The sequence below is a fragment of the Ailuropoda melanoleuca genome, chromosome 14 (assembly GCF_002007445.2).
Source record: "Ailuropoda melanoleuca isolate Jingjing chromosome 14, ASM200744v2, whole genome shotgun sequence".
NCBI classification, from domain to species: domain Eukaryota; kingdom Metazoa; phylum Chordata; class Mammalia; order Carnivora; family Ursidae; genus Ailuropoda; species Ailuropoda melanoleuca.
Genome location: NC_048231.1, coordinates 82,819,597 through 82,840,219, shown reverse-complemented (window position 1 = coordinate 82,840,219; position 20,623 = coordinate 82,819,597). Strand labels below are relative to the sequence as shown.

Here is a 20,623-nt window from a genome sequence, read left to right as displayed (position 1 = left end):
TCTGGAGGCAGAGGGATATCCGGAACTGAAAGTTTCAACCCTCAAATCATATGGTTTGGTCTTTCTGGTTACCAGCCCCACCCTGAAGTTATGTAGGGGCTCCAGCCACCAGTCATCACGCGAAGGTACAGAAGATAGTCTTACCACTTCAGAGATCACAAGGGTTTTAGAAGCTATGTACCAGGACACAGGGATACAGACCAAATATTTATTTTTCTTTATACCATGCCTAGCTCTATTTCTACCTTCCTTTCAAAAAAAATTTTTAGGGGCGCCGGGTGGCTCAGTCGTTGGGCATCTGCCTTCGGCTCAGGGTGTGATCCTGGTGTTATGGGATCGAGCCCCACATCAGGCTCCTCCGCTGGGAGCCTGTTTCTTCCTCTCCTACTCCCCCTGTTTGTGTTCCCTCTCTCTCTGGCTGTCTCTCTGTCAAATCAATAAATAAAATCTTTAAAAAATTTTTTTAAAGAAAAATTTTTGGAAACAATTTTATCCTCACAAGAAGTTGAAAAAATAGTGGAGTTCCTGCATACCCTTATGTAACCAAGCATTATATATGTATGTATTTATATTTGTATTTATATATTTACATATAACTATAAATACGAGGAAATTAACAAAAATTGTATGATTACCTTAATAGTTGCAGAAAAAACATTTGAAAGGATTCAGTATCCAATCATGTTAAAAATTATCAACAAATTAGGTATAGAAGGAAGTATCTAAACATAATTACAACAATATATGACAAGCCCATAGCTAACATCATACTCAGTGGTGAAAGGTTTTAAGCTTTTTCTCTAAAATCAGGAAAAAAACAAGGGTACCTGCTGTTGCCACTTTGGGCAACAGAGGACTGGAAGTCCTAAACAGAGCACTTCGGTAAGAAAGAGAATAAAAGTCATCAGAATTGGAAAAGAAGGAATAAAATTGCCTCTATTGCAGATGATAAGATTTATACAGAAAAAATTCTAAAGACTGTCTCAGAAACTGTTCAATCTAATTAACAAATACAGTAAAGTTGCAGGATACAAAATAAACATGCAAAAATAAGTTGCATTTGAAAACAAAACAAACCAGGAAATTAACATTGGTGTGATACCTTCAATTAAAGTTACTCTTTACTTAAATATAGTAAAATCTTCTTTGGATTTCACCAGCTTTTACATGTAGCCCTTTGGGGGAAGGGGTATTGTTGCGAGAAATTTTATCACATATATAGATTTTTGTAACCACTACTAAAGTCAGGATGCAGAACTGTTCCATCATCCAAAGAAACTCCTATAAAGCTACTCCTTTATAACCTCCCTCCACCCTAACTTCTGGCAGCATTGATATATGCTTTATCATTATTATTTTGTAACTTTAAGAATGTTATATAAATCCCACCTTTTTTAATGTTTTATTATGAATATTTTCAAATGCACAGAGTTGAGAGTACAATGAACCCCTGTCTACTACTCTCCCTGTTTCAGCAGCTGTATAATTTTGCCATATTGGTTTCCTCTACCTCCCCCCAACCCCACTTCATTTTTATGTTCTAAAACATCAACCCCAGGGGTGCCTGGGTGGCTCACTTGGTTAGACTGCCTTCAGCTCAGGTCATGATCCCGGAGTCCCATGTTGGGCTCAGTGGGGAGTCTGCTTCTCCCTCTGACCCCTCACCGTACTCTCCCTCTCTCTCATTCTCTCTCTCAAATAAATAAATAAAATCTTTAAAAAAAAATAAAACAAATAAAACATCAATCCCAGACATGTCATTTCCCCCTTAAATACATGTCAACTATGCATCTCAACAACACGATTGAGGACGCTTTCTTACGGATGCCAATATCAGACCTAAAAAAAAATTAACTGTGATTACTTTTTTTTAAAATAATACTTGTTATTATATTATGTTAGTCACCATACAGTACACCCCTAGTTTTTGATGTAAAGTTCCACGATTCATTACTTGCGTATAACACCCAGTGCACCACGATACGTGCCCTCCTTACTACCCATCAACGGTCTATCCCATTCCCCCACCCCCCTCCCCTCTGATGCCCTCAGTTTGTTTCCCAGAGTCCATAGTCTCTCATGGTTAATTCCCCCTTCTGTTTACCACCCCCCTTTCTTCTTCTCTTTCTTCTCCTACTGATCTTCCTACTTCTTATGTTCCATAAATGAGTTCCATATGATAATTGTCTTTCTCTGCTTGACTTACTTTCTTAGCATTATCTCCTCCAGTCCCGTCCATGTTGCAGCAAATGTTGAGAAATTGTTCTTTTTGATGGCTGAGTAATATTCCATTGTATATATGGACCACATCTTCTTAATCCAGTCATCTGTTGAAAGGCATCTCGGTTCCTTCCACGATTTGGCTATTGTGGTCAATGCTGCTATGAACATTGGGGTGCATATGGCCCTTCTCTTCACTATGTCTGTATCTTTGGGGTAAATACCCAGTAGTACAATGGCTGGATCATAGGGTAGCTCAATTTTTAACTTTTTAAGGGACCTCCACACTGTTTTCCAGAGTGGCTGTTCCAACTTGCATTCCCACCAACAATGTAGGAGGGATCCCCTTTCTCCACATCCTCTCCAACAATTGTTGTTTCCTGCCTTGTCAATTTTTGCCATTCTAACTGGCATAAGGTGGTATCTCAAGGTGGTTTTGATTTGAATTTCCCTGATGGCTAATGATTTTGAACATTTTTTCGTGTGTCTGTTAGCCATTTGTATGTCTTCATTGGAAGTGTCTGTTCATATCTTCTGCCCATTTTATGATTTGTTTATTTGTTTCTCGTGTATTGAGTTTGAGAAGTTCTTTGTAGATCTTGGATACCAGTCCTTTATCTGTGGTGTCCTTTGCAAATATATTCTCCCATTCCGTGGGCTGTCTCTTAGTTTTTTTGACTGTTTCCTTGGCTGTGCAGAAGCTCTTTATCCTGATAAAGTCCCATAAGTTCATTTTATCTTTTATTTCTCTTGCCTTTGGAGGTGTGTCATGAAAAAAGTTGCTGTGGCCAATGTCAAAGAGGTTGCTGCCTATGTTCTCCTCTAGGACTTTGATGGATTCCTGTCTCACATCGAGGTCTTTCATCCATTTGGAGTTTATCTTTGTGTATGGTGTGAGAGAGTGGTCAAGTTTCATTCTTTTGCATGTAGCTGTCCAATTTTCCCAGCACCATTTATTGAAGAGACTGTCTTTTTTCCACCGGATGTTTTTTCCTGCTTTATCAAAGATTAGTTGCCCAAAGAGCCGAGGGTCCATTTCTGGGTTCTCTATTCTGTTCCATTGGTCGATGTGTCTGTTTTTGTGCCAGTACCATGCTGTCTTTGTGATCACAGCTTTGTAGTACAGCTCGAAATCCGGCATTGTGATGCCCCCAGCTTTGTTTTTCCTTTTCAACAGTTCCTTGGAGATTCGGGGCCTTTTCTGGTTCCATACAAATTTAAGGACTATTTGTTCCAGTTCTTTGAAAAATGTCCTCGGTATTTTGATCGGGATAGCATTGAAAGTGTAGATTGCTCTGGGTAGTATGGACATTTTAACTATGTTAATTCTTCCAATCCATGAGCATGGAATATTTTTCCATCTTTTTATGTCTTCCTCAATATCTTTCAAAAGTGATCTANGAGAGTGATTTGTAGTTTCTAGAACATAGATCCTTTACGTCTCTGGTTAATTCCGAGATAACGTATGATTTTTGGTGCTATTTTAAATGGGATGGATTCCCTAATTTCTCTTTCTTTTCTTCAGTCTCGTTATTCGTGTATAGAAATGCAACTGATTTCTGGGCATTGATTTTGTATCCTGCCACCTTACTGAATTGTTCTATAACTTCTAATAGTTTGGGAGTGGATTCCTTTGGGTTTTCCATATAGAGTATCATGTCATCTGCAAAGAGAGACAGTTTGACTTCTTCTTTGCCGATTTGGATACCTTTGATCCCTTTTTGTCTTCTGATTGCTGTTGCAAGGACTTCTAGTACTATGTTGAATAATAGTGGCGAGAGTGGGCATCCTTGTCGTGTTCCTGATCTTAAGGGAAAGGCTTCCAGCTTTTCCCCATTGAGAATAATGCTTGCAGTAGGCTTTTCATAGATGGCTTTTATGTAATTGAGGAATGTACCCTCTCTCCCTACACTCTGAAGGGTTTTAATCAGGAAAGGATGCAGTATTTTGTCAAATGCTTTTTCTGAATCTGTTGAGAGGTTCATATGGTTCTTGACTCTTTTCTTGTTGATGTGATCTATCACACTGATAGATTTGTGAGTGTTGAACCATCCTTGCATCCCAGGGATGAATCCCACTTGGTCATGATGGATAATCCTTTTAATGTAGTGTTGGATCCTATTAGCNATTCTATTAGCAAGGATCTTGTTGAGGATTTTGGCATCCATATTCATTAGAGAAATCGGTCTGTAATTCTCCTTTTTGAGGGGGTCTTTGCCTGGTTTGGGGATCAAGGTAATATTAGCCTCATAGAATGAGTTTGGTAGCTTTCCTTCTGTTTCTATTTTTTGAAATAGCTTTAGGAGAATAGGTATTATTTCTTCTTTGAATGTTTGGTAGAATTCCCCAGGAAAACCGTCTGGGCCTGGAGTTTTATTATTTGGAAGGTTGTTTACCACTGCTTCAATCTCTTCATAATTAATCGGTCTGTTTAAAAAATCAATTTCTCCCTGTTTCAGTCTTGGTAGTTTATAGGTTTCCAGGAAGGCATCCATTTCTTCCAGGTTGTTTAATTTATTGGCATATAGCTGTTGATAAAAGTTTCTAATAATCCTTGCAATTTCAATGGTGCTGGTCGTGACCTCTCCCTTTTCAGTCATAATTTTAATAATCTCAGTCCTTTCTCTTTGTTTTTGGACAAGTTGTCTTGCCATTGGCTTATCGATCTTTATTCTTTCAAAGAACCAGCTTCTAGTTCTGTTGATCTGCTCTACTGTGCTCCTGGTTTCTAATTCATTGATTTCTGCTCTAATCTTGGTCAACTCCTTCCTTGTCAGTGGGTTAGGCCTGTCCCTCTGTTGCTGTTCCAGTTTCTTGAGGTGAGAATATAGAAACTGCATTTTAGATTTTTCTATTCTTTTGAGTGAGGCTTGGATGGCTATGTATTTCCCCCTTAGGACTGCCTTTGCAGTATCCCATAGGTTTTGGACCGTTGTGTATTCATTCTCGTTGGTCTCCATAAATTGTTTAATTTGTTTTTTGATTTCCTGGTTTATCGAGTCATTCTTGAGCAGGATGGTTCTTAGCCTCCAAGTGTTTGAGTTTCTTCCAGGTTTTTCCTTGTGGTTGAGTTCCAATTTCAGAGCGTTGTGGTCTGAGAATATGCAGGGGATAATTTCAATCTTTTGGTATTGGCTGAGACCTGTTTTGTGTCCCAGAGCATGATCTATTCTTGAGAATGTTCCATGGGCATTTGAATAGAANCGTTGGTCTCCATAAATTGTTTAAATTGATTTTTTTTAAAAGATTTTATTTATTTATTCGACAGAGATAGAGACAGCCAGCGAGAGAGGGAACACATTCTTCCAGGTTTTTCCTTGTGGTTGAGTTCCAATTTCAGAGCGTTGTGGTCTGAGAATATGCAGGGGATAATTTCAATCTTTTGGTATTGGCTGAGACCTGTTTTGTGTCCCAGAGCATGATCTATTCTTGAGAATGTTCCATGGGCATTTGAATAGAANGTAGACAGCAAATGGATGGGTCATGTCTTTTTATCCAGCCTGCAACCCTGTGGCATTTTATGGGAGCTTTTAGGCCATTCACATTGAGAGTGATTATTGAGAGATATGATTTTAATGATGTCATGTTGCCTGTAAAGTCTTTGTTTCTATAGATTGTAACTTTCTGTTCTGTATCACTCTTGGGGCCTTTTTACTTTTATAGAACCCCCCTTAATATCTCCTGTAGGGCTGGTTTCATGGTTACGAAATTGGTCAGTGTCGATTCTGGAAGGTCCTTTATTTCTCCATCAATTCTGAATGACAGCCTTGCTGGATAAAGGATCCTTGGCTGCATGTTTTTCTCTGAAAGAGCTTTAAAAATGCCCCCCCAACCCTTTCTCTCATTCCAGGTCTGTGTAGACAGGTCTGATGTAATCCTGATATTTTTGCCTTTGTACGTGAGAAATTTCTTTGCCCTAGCCGCTTTCAATACTGTATCCTTGGATCTAATATTTGCGAATTGCACTGTGACGTGATGTGGCGAAGGTTTGTCGTGGTTGAGCTTGGGAGGGGTCCTCTCTGCCTCTTGGACCCAAATGTTTGTTTCCTTTGCTAGAATAGGGAAGTTTTCAGCTGCAATTTGTTCAAATATCTCTTCTAGACTTCTCTTTCTCCACCCCCTCGGGGATGCCCATGATTCTGACATTGGAACGTTTCATTGAATCAGTAATCTCCCGTAACCTACATTCTTGAGATTGGAATTTTTGAGCCCAGTTTCTATTTTAGCTTTCTCTTCTACTAACCCATCCTACAATTCACTGAATCGTTCTTCTGCCTCATTTACCCTGGCCGTCAGAGCATCTAGTTTTGACTGCATTTGATTCAGAGCATTTTAAATTTCTGCCAGACTCGCTCTCATTTCCGCCCTTAGAGATTCTATATTCTTGTTAATATTTTTGTTAATATTTTTTTCAAGTCTACACATCATCTTGACCTTTGTTTCTCTGAACTCCATTTCTGACAATTTGGTTATATCCATATCCATCAGTTCTGTGGCAGAGGCCACAGACTCATTATCTTTTTTTGCTGGGGAGGATTTCTCCTTCTTGTCATTCTGATGAGGAGAGGTTGCAGGGTTGCCCAGAGCCCAAATTATTGACCAGGACCCAGGCAGTGTGCACTTGTTTTATAGGGACCTTAGGCATGTGGGCTTCTTTATTTTTCAGCCTGCCTTCTGGGGGAGGGGCCTGCTGCGTTGATACTCAGGCAACCCTGTTTGGGTAGAGTCGCCCCGTCCCCTGCAAGGGGGGATGGGGATGGGCACAATGTGAGCTGGTATTTCCGGGCTTTTGTTCTCTGGCGGCTTTCCCTGGCGGTTTTCTGCGGCTCTTCTGAGAGTCAGAGCAGCAGTGGCCGAATCCCAGCCTCTGTCTCCAGAACAGAGAGATCGCAGTCCTCTCTCCACTGAGCTCTCTTGGCCTCTTTAACTCTGTTTCTGTTGGTGCTGCTAAAAACCCTGCAGCGTCCTGGGTTGTGCGCCCCACACCCGGCGTCCCAGCCCTCACTTCCAGGGCCCGCACATCTCTGTCCTTTGTGCTTCTAACACTGCCAGCTGCCTCTGGTTCCGCGTGCGCTCCCAAGCTCTCTGTTTCAGTGTGGTTCGCGCACACTCTGGAGTGCCGGTTTTCAGTCTGGTTGGGCACACGCTCCCGAGCTCCTGGTTTCAGTCCGGTTTTCAATCTGGACGCACGCAGATTCCCAGGCTCACGGTCTCAGTCTGCTCTCTCTCTCTCTCGGTTGCCGGGTTCGCGAGTCCGGCCCACTCCCCAGTGCAGGTGGCTACCGCTTCCCGGCTCCCGAGCGCGGCAGCTCCCTCCCCCTTCCGTTTATCTTCCGATAACTGTGATTCCTTTTTATCATCTAAAATCAGCATCAAATTTCCATCATTGTCTGAATTACTTGATATTTAAATCAGAATCCAAACATGGTTTTTATAGTCTCTTTAGAAAGAGGGACTGTTTCTTACTCAAACCAGGGTACAATTGAGGTCAAAGGGGATGCAAGAAATTCATTACGTCAGCACAACAGGTGCACAATCAGAACTACCCTGGAGAAACCAAGACATGATGAGCTGCTTTTAGGTCTCTAAATCTCGAACACTTCTCCCCTGTCCTATCCCATCTCCCCCATGTCTCATAGTGGGGATTTTGTTGATTGTTTCCTCCTGGTGCAGTCAGCCTTACTTTAAAAAAAAATGTGGCCTGCTGTTCTACTGGCTTTCATTTTTTATAGCCATTGCTTTTCCTTAGATGTAGCAGAGGGTTTTCCCATTTTCTTTTGACCCTCACAATTCAGGATTTACTATTTATGACATAAATAAGATCTAGCATATAACTGTCTTCTCACAAACCAGTGATCATGGTGACTGTGGCTGTTGCGAGTCTCTGTTAAAGCACATTGGGAATTGTTTACCATCCTCACTATTGCCACATCATCTCTTGTCCCAGCTGGGCAAGTACTTATCCCTCCAGGACTGCTCATCTGCCTCTGGCAGGAGGACAAATGCTGCAGTTTATACCATACCCAGATTTTCTAGCAAACCCACAATGCCCGACAACATTGGTGCCCCAGTTAAAACTGCTTGATTGGCCAGGCAATTAAGCCAGCCTGGAGGGTCAGAAAGATAAGAAAATGAGAGGAATGGGGGAGTACTCTTAAAGAACAAAATGCATACAATTTAATTTTGTATATGTAGCTGATGGCACATTTCCAGTTTGGGGCTCCTGTTGCTGCTTAATAATGTGTCCATATCTAGATTTGCAGGTGTACACAGAAGAGGAAAGTATGGAAGGCCAATACACTGAACTGTTGAGTGTGGTAGTGGGTGTTGAGTATTAGGATTAAAAGTGATTTCTCTCTATACTTTTCTGCATTTTGAACTCCACAACCATTATTATTTCATAATCATACACAGCACAAAGTGCTATTGCTGACTCAGCAATGAAAAGGCAAGTTTTCTATCTTACAGTCCCTCTAAATTCAGGTGTGTGTATCTCCAAGAAACCCTTGATTCTCAGTCTCTTAAGTGAAATGCATTACCTTGTATGTTTCATCCAAATATCCTGATATATAATCTTCATTATTGTTTTACCTTAGGAAAATGACAAAGCACAGGTGAAACTTGAGAACGAACAGGATAAGCTGAAGAAACAGAAGACCAAACAGGAAATTAGGGCTGCTTTGCAAAAAGCCCTTGAGGAGAAAATAGAACATATTCAGCAGGAATACAGAGAAGAACAGGACTTGAACATGAAGCTTGTGCAAAGGGCCCTTCAAGACTTACAGGAAGAGGCTGATAAAAAAAAGCAGAAAAGAGTAAGATGTTTATTCAGTGCCTACTGTGTGCTGGCTGAGGTAGCTTGCTCAGCTTTCAGTCTTACCGGAGCCAGCCGCCTGCAGAATGAACCATATTGTGCTACTCTGAAGTGTGGTCCACGAACCGGCAGCATCAGCAGCATCTGGGAGGATGTTAGAAATTCGTAGTCTCCAGAGTCAGAGTCTCCAAATTGAAATCTTGAGAGGGGCAAGAAATCTGTTTTAGCAAGCTCCCCCAGGGGATTCTGATGCCCACTGAATTTGGAGCACTCCTATAACGTGGAGTTGGCACTGTAATAGCAGGATGGGAGTGAAGGAAGTGAGTGACTGAGTATGCCAGGAGGCTGGGGAAGACATCACTGAGAAAGTGGTATTCGAGTTGGACTTCGAAAGATATGTAAAGTTTTGTCAGGCAGAGAGTAGAGAAAAGCATTCCAGTATGTATTCAGTGGTCTGTTCTTTTGAAATTTGTATTGAACTCTTGAGGGCATTGTGCTTTTCTTATAGGTACTATTTTTTTTTGTTCCTTTTTAAAGATAAACCTTATTTTTTAGAGCAGTTCTAGGTTCAGAGCAAAATTGAACGGAAGATACAGAGATTTCCTATGTACTCCCTGCCCATACGTGTGACATAGTGTCCCTCACTACAGACATCCCCCAATCAGAGTGGGACATTTGTTACCATTGATGAACCTACATCAGTACATCATTATCACCCAAAGTCCGTAGTTTACATAAAGGTTTAACCTTGGTGTTGTATCTTCTGTGGGTTTGAACAAATATAAGATGACATGTAGCCACCATGAAAGTATCATACAGAGTAATTTCACTAGGCTAAAATCCTCTGTGCTTCCCTGTTCATTCCTCTCCCCTGACTCCAAACCCTTAGAAGCTACTCATCTTTTTACTGTCTGCACAGTTTCACCTTTTCTAGGATGTCATGAAGTTGGAATCACACAGTATGATGCCTTTTTAGATTCACTTATTTCACCAAGTACTGTGCATTTAAGTTGCCTCCATGCCTTTCCTGGCTCTACAGCTCATTTCCTTTTCACTCTGAGTAACATTCCATTGTGCGGATGGACCACAGGCTATCTAGTCACCTACTGAAGGATATCCTGGGTTGCTTCCAGTTTTAGTGATAATGACTAAAGCTGCTGTACACATTTGTGTGCAGGCTTCTGTGTGGCGTTTTCGGATCATTTGGATAAATACCAAGGAGTGTAGTTGCTGGGTCATATGGTAAGAGCATGTTTAGTTTTCTAAGAAACTGCTAAATTGTCTTCCAAAGTGACTACTATTTTGCATTTCCATGTGTTCAGGGTCAACTGTACATTCTAGAGGCTTTGGCTCAGGGTGGAACTACAAGTACGGACTCCACTGCTAGCTGAGCAGATCTCAGTGAGCTCTGCTGGATTGGCCGGGATGCACCCTGCAAAGGAATGTGTGGTGTCCACGACTGAGTTTAGAATCACTGTGACTTGGGCTTCTGTGTCTAATAGAGCCAGGAATGTTTGGTGATTGCCTTTCTCCCAGTGGGCCACCAGAGTTGTAAATGGACAATTGTGCAGGTGGGACAAGCTCTGAGGAACTGCCAAATCCCTAGGGTAATTCTCTGGGAGACTGGCAAGCCAGCAGGTTAGGGAAGTTGTTTGGGAGAGAGAGAGCCTTGGGACTCTCTGAAGGCCTCTGAGACATTAAGATTGGGCTCTGGAGTGAGGTTATCGCTTATTTTAAAGAGAGGAGCTCACTTCGGGGTTGTCCCAATATAAGATCATTGGGCATCCCCAATTGGTGGAGCTGCCAATACATGGCCCCCTGTTATTTGAAATGTCTCAGACATTGCTTCCTGCCAGATTTAGCATGGGAGCTCCACGACCAGGAGGTGGGAAGGTTGCTCTGCAAGGTGGGTTAGGGCTTGGATACTTCTCCGTTGTATGGATGTACCACGTTTCATTGTCAGTCTGTGGATATTTAATTTGTTTGAATTTTTTGGCTATTATAAATAATGTTACTGTGAATATTCTTGTGTAAACTTTTGTTTGGACATAGGTTTTTGTTTCTCTTGGCATATACCTAGGAGTAGAATTAATGAGTCCTAAGGTAACTTTAAGTTTTTGAGTACTTGCCTAATTGTTTTCCAAAGTGGCTTCACCATTTTATATTCTCACTAGCAGTGTACGCAGGTTTTGATTTCTGCACATGCTTGTTAACACTTGTTATTGTTTGACTTTTTTATTTTAACCATCTTAGTGTGTCTGAAGTGATCTGTTATTGAGGTTTTGATTTGCATTCCCTAATGACTAATGATGTTGAGCTTCTTTTTCTGTGCTAATTACCATCTGTATATCTTCCTTGGGGAAATCTATTTGAACCTATTTGAAATTTCAAGAAATCTATTCCAATAATTTTTCCAATTTTTAATTGGGCTATTTGTCTTTATTATTGAGTTGTAATAGTTCTTTATATGTTCTAGGTACAATTCCCTTACACATAAATTGTGTGTAAATTTTTTTTTCATCCTTGGGTTGTCTTTTCACTTTCTTAATTGTATCCCTTAAAGTGCAAAAGTTTTAATTTTGACGAAGTCCTATTTATCTCTGTTTTGTTGCTTGTGCTTTTAGTGTTATATCTAAAAATCTGTTCTACCCCAAGGTTAAGACGTTGGGGTCCTATGTTTTCTTCTTAAAGTTTTATAGGTTTAGTTCTCACATTTAGGCCTTTGATCCATTTTGAGTTAAATTTTTTTTTTAAAGATTTTATTTATTTATTCGACAGAGATAGAGACAGCCAGCGAGAGAGGGAACACAAGCAGGGGGAGTGGGAGAGGAAGAAGCAGGCTCACAGCAAAGGAGCCTGATGTGGGGCGCGATCCCACAACGCCGGGATCACGCCCTGAGCCGAAGGCAGACGCTTAACCGCTGTGCCACCCAGGCGCCCCACATTTTGAGTTAAATTTTGTGTATGGTGTGAGGTAGAGGTCCGACTTCATTCTTTTGCATGTAGCTCTCCAGCCGTCCCAGCACCATTTGTTGAAGAGACTCTTCTTCCCCTATAGAATTGTCTTGGTACACTTGTCAAAATCAATTGATGGTGAATGTGAGGGTTTATCTCTGGGCTCTCAGTTCTATTCCATTAATCTATGTGTCCATCCTTATGCCAGTAGCACATATCCATATGTTTTGATCACTGTATCTCTGCAGTAAATTTGAAATCAGGAACTGTGGATCCTCCAACTTTGTTCTTTTTCAAATTGTTTTGGGTTTTCTGGCTCTCTTGCATTTCCATATGAATTTAGAATCAGCTTGTCGATTTCTGCATAGAAACCCTTTGGGATTTTGATAGGGATTGTTTTGAATCTGTAGACCAAATATAGACAGTTGCCATTTTAATGGTATTGCATTCTGATCCATGAATGTAAGATGTCTTTCCACTTATTTTTTCAGTTTCTTAGTTTTCAGAGTATAAGTTTTACCCTTCTTTTGTTAAATTTGTTCCCAAGTATGAGACTATGAATGCAGGTCATACCGAGGGTACAGTTCAGACCTTGCCAGTCCTCCCCCAGATCTATGGTATTCTCAAAAGAGGTCAGAACAGAGATTGGATGGAATGGCACAAGTATAATGCTATGAACAACAGAGAAGCGAACTAGAAATGCCAGCATTGCAAAGCCCAGTTCACAGTCTTAGCTGCACATTAAAATAACTTGGGGAACTTAAACGCTGTTCATTAGATCGGAGTCTCAGGGTGAGATTCAGCCCTTGGTACTTTAAAAAGCTCCCACGCAATTCCAAAGTATAGCTAAGGCTGAGAATGTCTGTAATCAAAGTACCAAGTGACCATCTTCTAGTCAGGAACAGTGCTATCGTAGTAGTAATGACTTATTTTGTTTATCAGGTTACAATTTCATAACCTACCTAACTGAAAATAAATGAAGATAAAGCTGTATAATTGAAAATTATCTGGGAACTGCTTTGAAAAACACTTTGGGAAAGTGTTTGAAGTAACTTATTAAAAAATGTATTATAAAGCACAAGTACAAAGAATAGCGCAATAAAACCCATACATCCGTCACTCAGCTCCAGCAACCACGGACTAATGGTCATTCCGTATTGCATGGGTGCCCCACCCGTCCCCTTCCACCACTCGTGAATATTTTGAACTAAATCCTAGACAGAGTGTTTCATCTATAAATGTGTCGGTATGTAGTTCTAAAAAAATGGGATTGTAGCTGTAAATGGTTGTTTTAAAACTTATCCTCTGTACCATTATCACCTACAAGTTTAACAACATGAGGTAATTCTTCTGTTATGTAGGAAGACATGGCAAGAGAACAAGAGATATATCGTCAGTATGTGGCGCAGCTGCGTGAGGAGGAGAGAGCCCAGGAGAAAGAACTAGACAGAATATTAGAGGCAGAGAAGGAAAAGAAGTTTGCTGAGATGGACAAGGAGCTGAGACTTGAAAAGGAGGCAAGGAGACAACTTGTGAATGAGGTCATGTGTACAAGAAAACTTCAAGTTCAGGAAAAATGTAAGGACGTGAATTATAATAATATTGTAGTTGGGCCTTAATTCAACTTAAGTAGCAACCAAAACATTTATTAAGTAGGTATTATGTGTAAAATGATATGAGGGATGTAAAAAGGATTAAGGCAAGACCCCTGCCTTGTAGAACTTACCTAATTTAATACATGGAGTATAGACATATGAAGAGTTTTAATTTAATACATGGAGTATAGACATATGAAGAGTTTTACATCCTAGCAGATTCTGAGCAGTCATGTGAGAGATGTTCTGAAGGTTAAAGGAACAGTATGTCCATTGAATGGTCTGTGCACCTCAGTGACTATAAAGGAAAGTAAAAAGGTAGGACACAGTGCATACACCCCTCCTGCCTTTTATCTGTCCCTCTTTTCTTTCCGTAGGTGTCTCCATACCTCCATACCTTTACTTGGGTAGTTTTCTCTGCTTGTGATGCTTTTTTTTTTTTTTTAAGATTTTATTTATTGGGGTACCTGGGTGGCTCAGCCATTAAGCGTCTGCCTTCAGCTCAGATCATGATCCCAGAGTCCTGGGATCAAGCCCCACATCGGGCTCCCTGCTCGGCGGGAAACCTGCTTCTCCCTCTCCCACTCCCTTTGCTTGTGTTCCCTCTCTCACTGTCTCTCTCTGTCAAATAAATAAAAATAAATTCTTTACCAAAAAAAAAGCTATTAAAAAAAAGATTTTATTTATTTATTTGAGAGAGAGTGCACGAGAGAGAACAGGAATGAAGGGAGGGGCAGAGGGAGAAGGAGAAGCAGACTGCTGGCCCAGCAGGAAGCCCAACAGCATGGGGCTCAACCCCAGGACCTAGAGATTAGGACCAGAGCCAAAGACAGATGCTTAACCAATTGAGCCACCCAGGCACCCTTGCTTATGATGCTTTTGATCTTGAGAAATCCTGGCGAATCCTTCAAGGCCAGCTCAGATGCCTCATTCCTTAAATATGTCCCCTTATTCATAATAAATCCTCTTTCTGGGGCTCTCACTGTGGCTTGCTCACATCCCTGTCTTAGCACACCTTTGTATTCCCTCAGCTCCAAACAGTACTTGGTCAGAAAAGGAAATATTTGTTGAGAACGTGAACTGCCACCTTCAGATTTCCACTGTTCCAAGTTCAGCCCAGTGAACAGGAGAGGCAGTAGATGGACCCATTGGTAAATGGGTACCAATGGGTACCAATTTGGGTACCATTAGACTTCACACTAGTTGTCTTTGCAAGAGAAAGCTCATTGATTCTCTACTCCAGGAATGTATAACAGCTGTTGAAAATTGTTAAGCCCGTATTGGGTGGGGTTATAAGAATATGAGAACAAAGCTGATAAACTAAAAGATTTCTGTATTTACCCGTGATAAATGTTTTAAAATATATTGAGACAACATGGAAAATTTAAGTATTTGGGGCCATTTTTAAACAAAGAAACAAAATCGACTATAATTCTACCACCCAGGAAGAGCTACTATTCACAACTTCGTGTATTTCCTTCCAGTATTTTTACTGTGTATATAGTAAATTGGAATTTACGTTGAATATATTGTTTGACAGCCTGCCTTTGTCACTTACCATAAGCATTTTTCTAAGACATTTTTCTTCAATTATAGAATTCGTAATGCTGCCTAGAAATCCATCATAAAAATGGACCATAATTTATTTTACCTTAACACAACTGATGGATTTTCAGATTATCATGAATCTTTTTACTACTATTTTAGAATTGCAGGTTACTATCTCTGTACGTAGTTCTTCTTGGCTCATATATGATTATTTAAGAAAAGTTCCTATAAATGTATTTGGGGACAAAGATATGTACATTTCAGATGTGTATTTCCCAGTTGTATTTATTCTTTTGTGGACTCTGTTTTCTTTGTCATATTTTCACCCTTACTGGATGCTTATGTTTTTAAAACTTAATTTATAAATGCCTTTATAATATTATAAACTCAGGCCTTTTCCAACATGAACTTTGTCATAAACTCTTTTATTAACATAAATGACAACAGAACTGTTTGTCCTCAAGAAGAGAAAGTTGAGAAGTGTTCTAATAGTGGTAACCTGGTTTGAAAAAGGCTGGCCATAGATTTTCAATGAAAAATGGTTAAGAAAAAAAATCTGTATAGATCACACACATCAAACCTAACCCTCTCCTTCCCTTGATGGAGAGGACTACTTCTACCCTGTTGACCTAAGATTCAGTTCAGTGATTGTAGGCTCTGCCTCTCTAAAGACAGGATGGCATTGATGCCCAGAGGGATGCCAGCAAGTTTTGTCTGAAGAAATTTTTTTTGTCTAAGAAAATTTTTCTTATCAAAAATTACTTTTGTCTTAAGTGCAACGAAAGGCAAAAGAACAGGAAGAGCATACTATGGAACAGGAACGCATAAATGAAGGTCTTAAAGAGCTTAACCGTGAAGAGAAGGAGAATTTTGCAAGGTATGATTTTGTTTTCTTTATTATTGTTTACTGCCTTAAAAAGGGGAAGATTTTTAATGTAGAGAGAGGACAATGTGCCATCACTCGTGCAGTATTGACATTTTTTTATGTCAGTATTACATTTGTCCTAAAAGCTCCAGTCAGTCAATACAAAATTCCATATAAAAATAAGCACCAAACATCTTGGTAAAATTAAATTTTATTGCTGTTGTGTACATTGTGATTATAGACATTAGGTATTAAACTGAACGAATACCTTAAAAAATAAAATAAGTTAGAAACCGTTTTTAAAAAATAGGCTCCAGGGGCACCTGGGTGGCTCAGTCGTTAAGCATCTGCCTTCAGCTCAGGGCAGGATCCCGGGGTCCTGGGATCAAGCCCCGCATCGGGCTCCCTGCTCTGCTGGGAGCCTGCTTCTTCCTCTCCCACTCCCCCTGCTTGTGTTTTCTCTCTTGCTGGCTGTCTCTCTCTCTCTGTCAAATAAATAAATAAAATCTTAAAAAAAGAAATTTAAAAAATAGGCTCCAACATGAAATCCTAATGAAATAACAAGACTGTTCTTTCCCATGAAATAAACCCTGAAACACAGTGTGGCTCGATTAGTTGGAGTGGCAGAAATGGCTTCTGAGGATAGGAGTCCATGCAAAATGTCCTCAGGAGAATTTTTGTAGCCTCACTGGGCTGGAAAACTGGAATGTTCTAGGTGCTTTGGGAAATACCACTGCCTTCCTCTGACAATGCCCCTCTGATCGCCACCACCAGGTCCAGTGGACCGAACAGGCAGATGCCTGCCTCCCTGCAGCATTTCTTGGACCATAGCGCTCCTTTTGCACCGATGACCAAGATACCCAATTCAGATGATCAGTGTGGTGGAGGAAAACGACTTGGCTCCTCTAATTGCTGGTCTCCTTTCCGGTGCATTTGTCCTGTCCCATGCCTTACACATACTGGGTACATAGAAATTAGCTCTTTTCATCCTAAAGAGTAGGGTTTAGTTTAGGAGCACTAGTAATAGTGCTGACTTCTGCTACTGCCTCTGCTCTGGAGGTCTTTCCTTCTCACTTCTGAAAAGTTCGTTGTTGGAGATGTGAGGGGGACTTGAAAATAGCAACATGCTTCCCTGCCCAGCTTCTGAATCAACTGAGAGAGAAGAAAAGCAAGTCTGTGTGGAAGGTATCATAGCTACCTGTTGGTGCATAACAGAATACCCTATGATTGTGCCTTCAAGTGAGTTCTGATTCTCTCATGATTCTCTGGTTGACAAGGCTCACTTGGGTGGTTCTTCCTTGGGGTCCCTCATGTGGCTCATGTCAGATGTTAGCCAGGGCTACATTTATCTGAGGGCTCAACTGCCCCGGACACCTACGATACTTAATCAGATAGCTGGCAGTGTGTGCTGACTGCAGCTGGGGGACTCGTCTGGTGTTACCACCCATAACACCTTCGTGTGGCCTCTGCATGTGCTGGGGCTTCTCGCAGTGTGCTGGCTGGTTCTGACAGGGAGAGTTCCAACAGACAGGAAGGGGAAGCTGCCAGGCCATGAAGGGCTGCCCGTAGGACTGGCATAGCATCACTTTTGTCATATTCTGTTGGTCATACAAATAGTCCACGGGCCTATCCAGAATCAGGGGAATGGAGACAGAAGCTCCACCTCTTGATAAGGGGAATAGAGGTTCACATTGCAGAAGAGCGTATGGGAGAGGAGATGCTACCGTGACCATCTTTGGAAAATGGAATCTGCCACAGAGGCATGTGCATGCTTTCTTTTCTGATGAAAGCTGATATTTAAAAATGTGGCTTAGAAAATGGCATGACCACTGTGGAGAGCGGTATGAAGTTTCCTCAGAGGTTTCCTCAGAAGTTTCCTTCTGAGGAAGTTAAAAATAGAACTACCATGTGATCCAACCACCCCACTTCTGGGTATATATCCAAAATAATTGGAAGCGGGACGTTGAAGGGATATTTACACAGCCATGTCCATAGCAGCACTATTCACAGTAGCCAGGAGGTGGAAATAACGCACATGTCCATTAACACATGAATGGATAAACCAAATGTGATATATACACACAACGGAATATTATTTAGCCTTAAAAAGGAAGGAAATCCTGTCAGATGCCACCTCATGCATGAACCTTGAGGACATTTTGCTAAGTGAAATAAGCCAGTCACAAAAAGACAAGTGCCATATGATTTCTCTTATATGAGATCCCTAGAGTAGTCAAATGCATAGACACAGCAAATAAAATGGTGGTTGCCAGAGGCTGGGGGGAGGGCGAAAAGGAAATTATTGTTCAGTGGGTGTAGCGTGTCAAGTTTGCAAGATGAAAACGTCCCCGAGAACTGATTCATAACAATGTGAATGTACTGAACACTACTGAACTATACACTTAAAAATCGTTAAGTGGTCAATTTTATATTATGTGTTTTTTACCACAGTTAAAAAAAAATCACACTATAAAATTTAAAATGTGGTTTATATGTTTAAAATGTGGCTTATGTATGGAGGAGACAGAGTGAGGCACACTCACCCAGCCAGGCCAGAGCGGTGCCAGCCCATTCCTACTCTCTCCAGTAGGAGTGTGGCCCTGGGATAGAGAGCAGAGTGGAAAACCAGCAGACTAGCCTGTTCCCGGCTGGACCTGTAGAAAAGTCACTTCTTCCTCGGAGAAGAGTGGGAGAGGGGATGGAGAGAGGCCAAGGACTCACTCCTGATAGCAGGAAATATTCTGAGTGGGCCAGAAGCATTCCCTCCCTAAAATCAATATTTATTCTGCTTATCTTAATTATTATTGTGTAATAAACACATTATTGAATTTTCCATCTATTTTTTCCCATCTCACCCCGATTTTAATGGGAATTTTAATTTGACTTCAAAAGTTACATTTTAATTATAATACCCTAAATGAATCCAAATGCTTGCTTTTACAATTTCGTGCTTTGACATTTCTAATACCTTAGGCGTTCCAGTGTGGCCCAGGAATACAGGAAGCAACTTCAGATGCAAATGTCCTACCAGCAGCAGGCCCGGGAAGCTCAGAAGGAAGAGGAACGCCGAGAGTTTGAAGCAGGAGTAGCAGCAAACAAGATTTGCCAGGACAAGATCAGGGAGATTCTGTCCTTCCATCAGGTGCTGCCCCAAAACATTCATCCCATGCGGAGGGCATGCCCTGATAAGCTTCCAACATAGTTTCATCAACGTGAATATATTTTTTCTCAGTCTTTTAATGTTTTTAACTACAATATGCTGCTCTGTTCCTTTCAACTCATGGATAAACTTGCTTTATTTCTCTGAGTTTGCGTAATTTTATGTAATGTTATTCCTTCAAATTAAACTTAGTGCCTTTTTTTAGACTTTATAGTCTTACAAATCTGAATGATTTATTTCATCACACAGTTATTTTCCTGACTTACCCCCACACCTCCCTTTCTTTTTCATTTGTTAATAACTACACTTTCTTCCCACCTCATCCGCTCAAATGCCCATTTCCTCTTTCCTTTCTCTCATGTACATAATTGCCTTGTCTCATATACATAATTCGCCATATCAATAGGGCAGAGCTGGGCCTAACAGCCACTTTCATTAGCCCACTTAATTAATATTACACAGATATTTACCTTGCATGTGACTTTAGCAAGAACAGAGTAAACCCCTTGCTTTTGTGGAGCTTATGTCCTGGTGGAGGAAACCAATGTATTAAATGCATTAAGAGTGCTCGAAGATCAGTTTGAGCAGCTGATACTTGAATGAACCAGCCAAATGGTTGTCTGGGCAGAAACATCCCAGCCAGAGAAGAGAGCCAGTGCAAGGGCCCTGGGGCAGAAGTCTGCTTAGTGCATTTGAGGCATAGCCTTTGTGCTAGAGTGGAGTGACTGAGGAGAGAGTGGTAAAAGATTAATCGGAAAGGTAGTGAGGGCTAAGTGATGTAAGGCATTGGAGCCATGGTGAAGCCTGGCTTTTACTTGGCTACGAAGAGCTGTTACAGGATTTTGAGCAGAAGAGTGACATAAGATACAAGAGGATTGCTGCCTGCTGTGTTGAGAACAGACCTTGGGGAGTCAAGTCAGTTAAGGAATGATCACAGTAGCCTAGGTGAGAGGTGAGGATAGCATGGTCACCATCCTTCAAGACAGTCCCTATGATCCTCTCCCCCATATCTCTGCCCTTGTGCGATCCCCTTTCACCCTCAACTGTGACTGCCCTGTGTGATCAATGGACACTTACCCCACCTTGCAGACAAAGTTATAGGATCTTCTAGAGAGCCTCAAAAAGGGAGGGGAGGGAACTTTTGGAATGGCCGAGTAAGGAGCTCTGGAAATCCTCTCCCCAAAAGGCAATGATAAAATGGGAAACATTGTCAGGAGCACCTGGGTGGCTCAGTCGTTAAGCGTCTGCCTTCGGCTCAGGGTGTGATCCCAGGGTCCTGGAATCGAGACCGCATCAGGCTCCCTGCTCAGTGGGAAGCCTGCTTCTCCCTCTCCCACTCCCCCTGCTTGTGTTCCCTCTCTCGTTGGCTGTCTCTATCTCTGTCAAATAAATAAATAAAATCTTTTTTTAAAAAAGTGAATAAATTAAAACAAACAAACAAAACGGGAATCATTGTCAAACACAGC

The 20,623-nt window shown here is 41.2% G+C and overlaps 1 protein-coding gene across 4 annotated transcripts in view; it reads left to right on the top strand.

Annotated features, from left to right (window-relative positions):
• CFAP53 (cilia and flagella associated protein 53) overlaps window positions 1-19,368 on the top strand; it is a 37,453-nt gene extending 18,085 nt beyond the window's left edge. For 3 of the 4 annotated variants that reach the window (XM_002930112.4, XM_034643276.1, XM_019792945.2), the window contains 4 exons: window positions 8,817-9,035; window positions 13,351-13,567; window positions 15,907-16,009; window positions 18,971-19,368. In XM_002930112.4, coding sequence (XP_002930158.2) covers window positions 8,817-9,035; window positions 13,351-13,567; window positions 15,907-16,009; window positions 18,971-19,199 — 768 coding nt within the window. In that variant the 3' untranslated portion in view covers window positions 19,200-19,368. The remainder of the gene's footprint in view (window positions 1-8,816; window positions 9,036-13,350; window positions 13,568-15,906; window positions 16,010-18,970) is intronic. The other variant, XM_019792944.2, reaches the window with a different exon arrangement.
• Window positions 19,369-20,623: the final 1,255 nt, after the last annotated feature.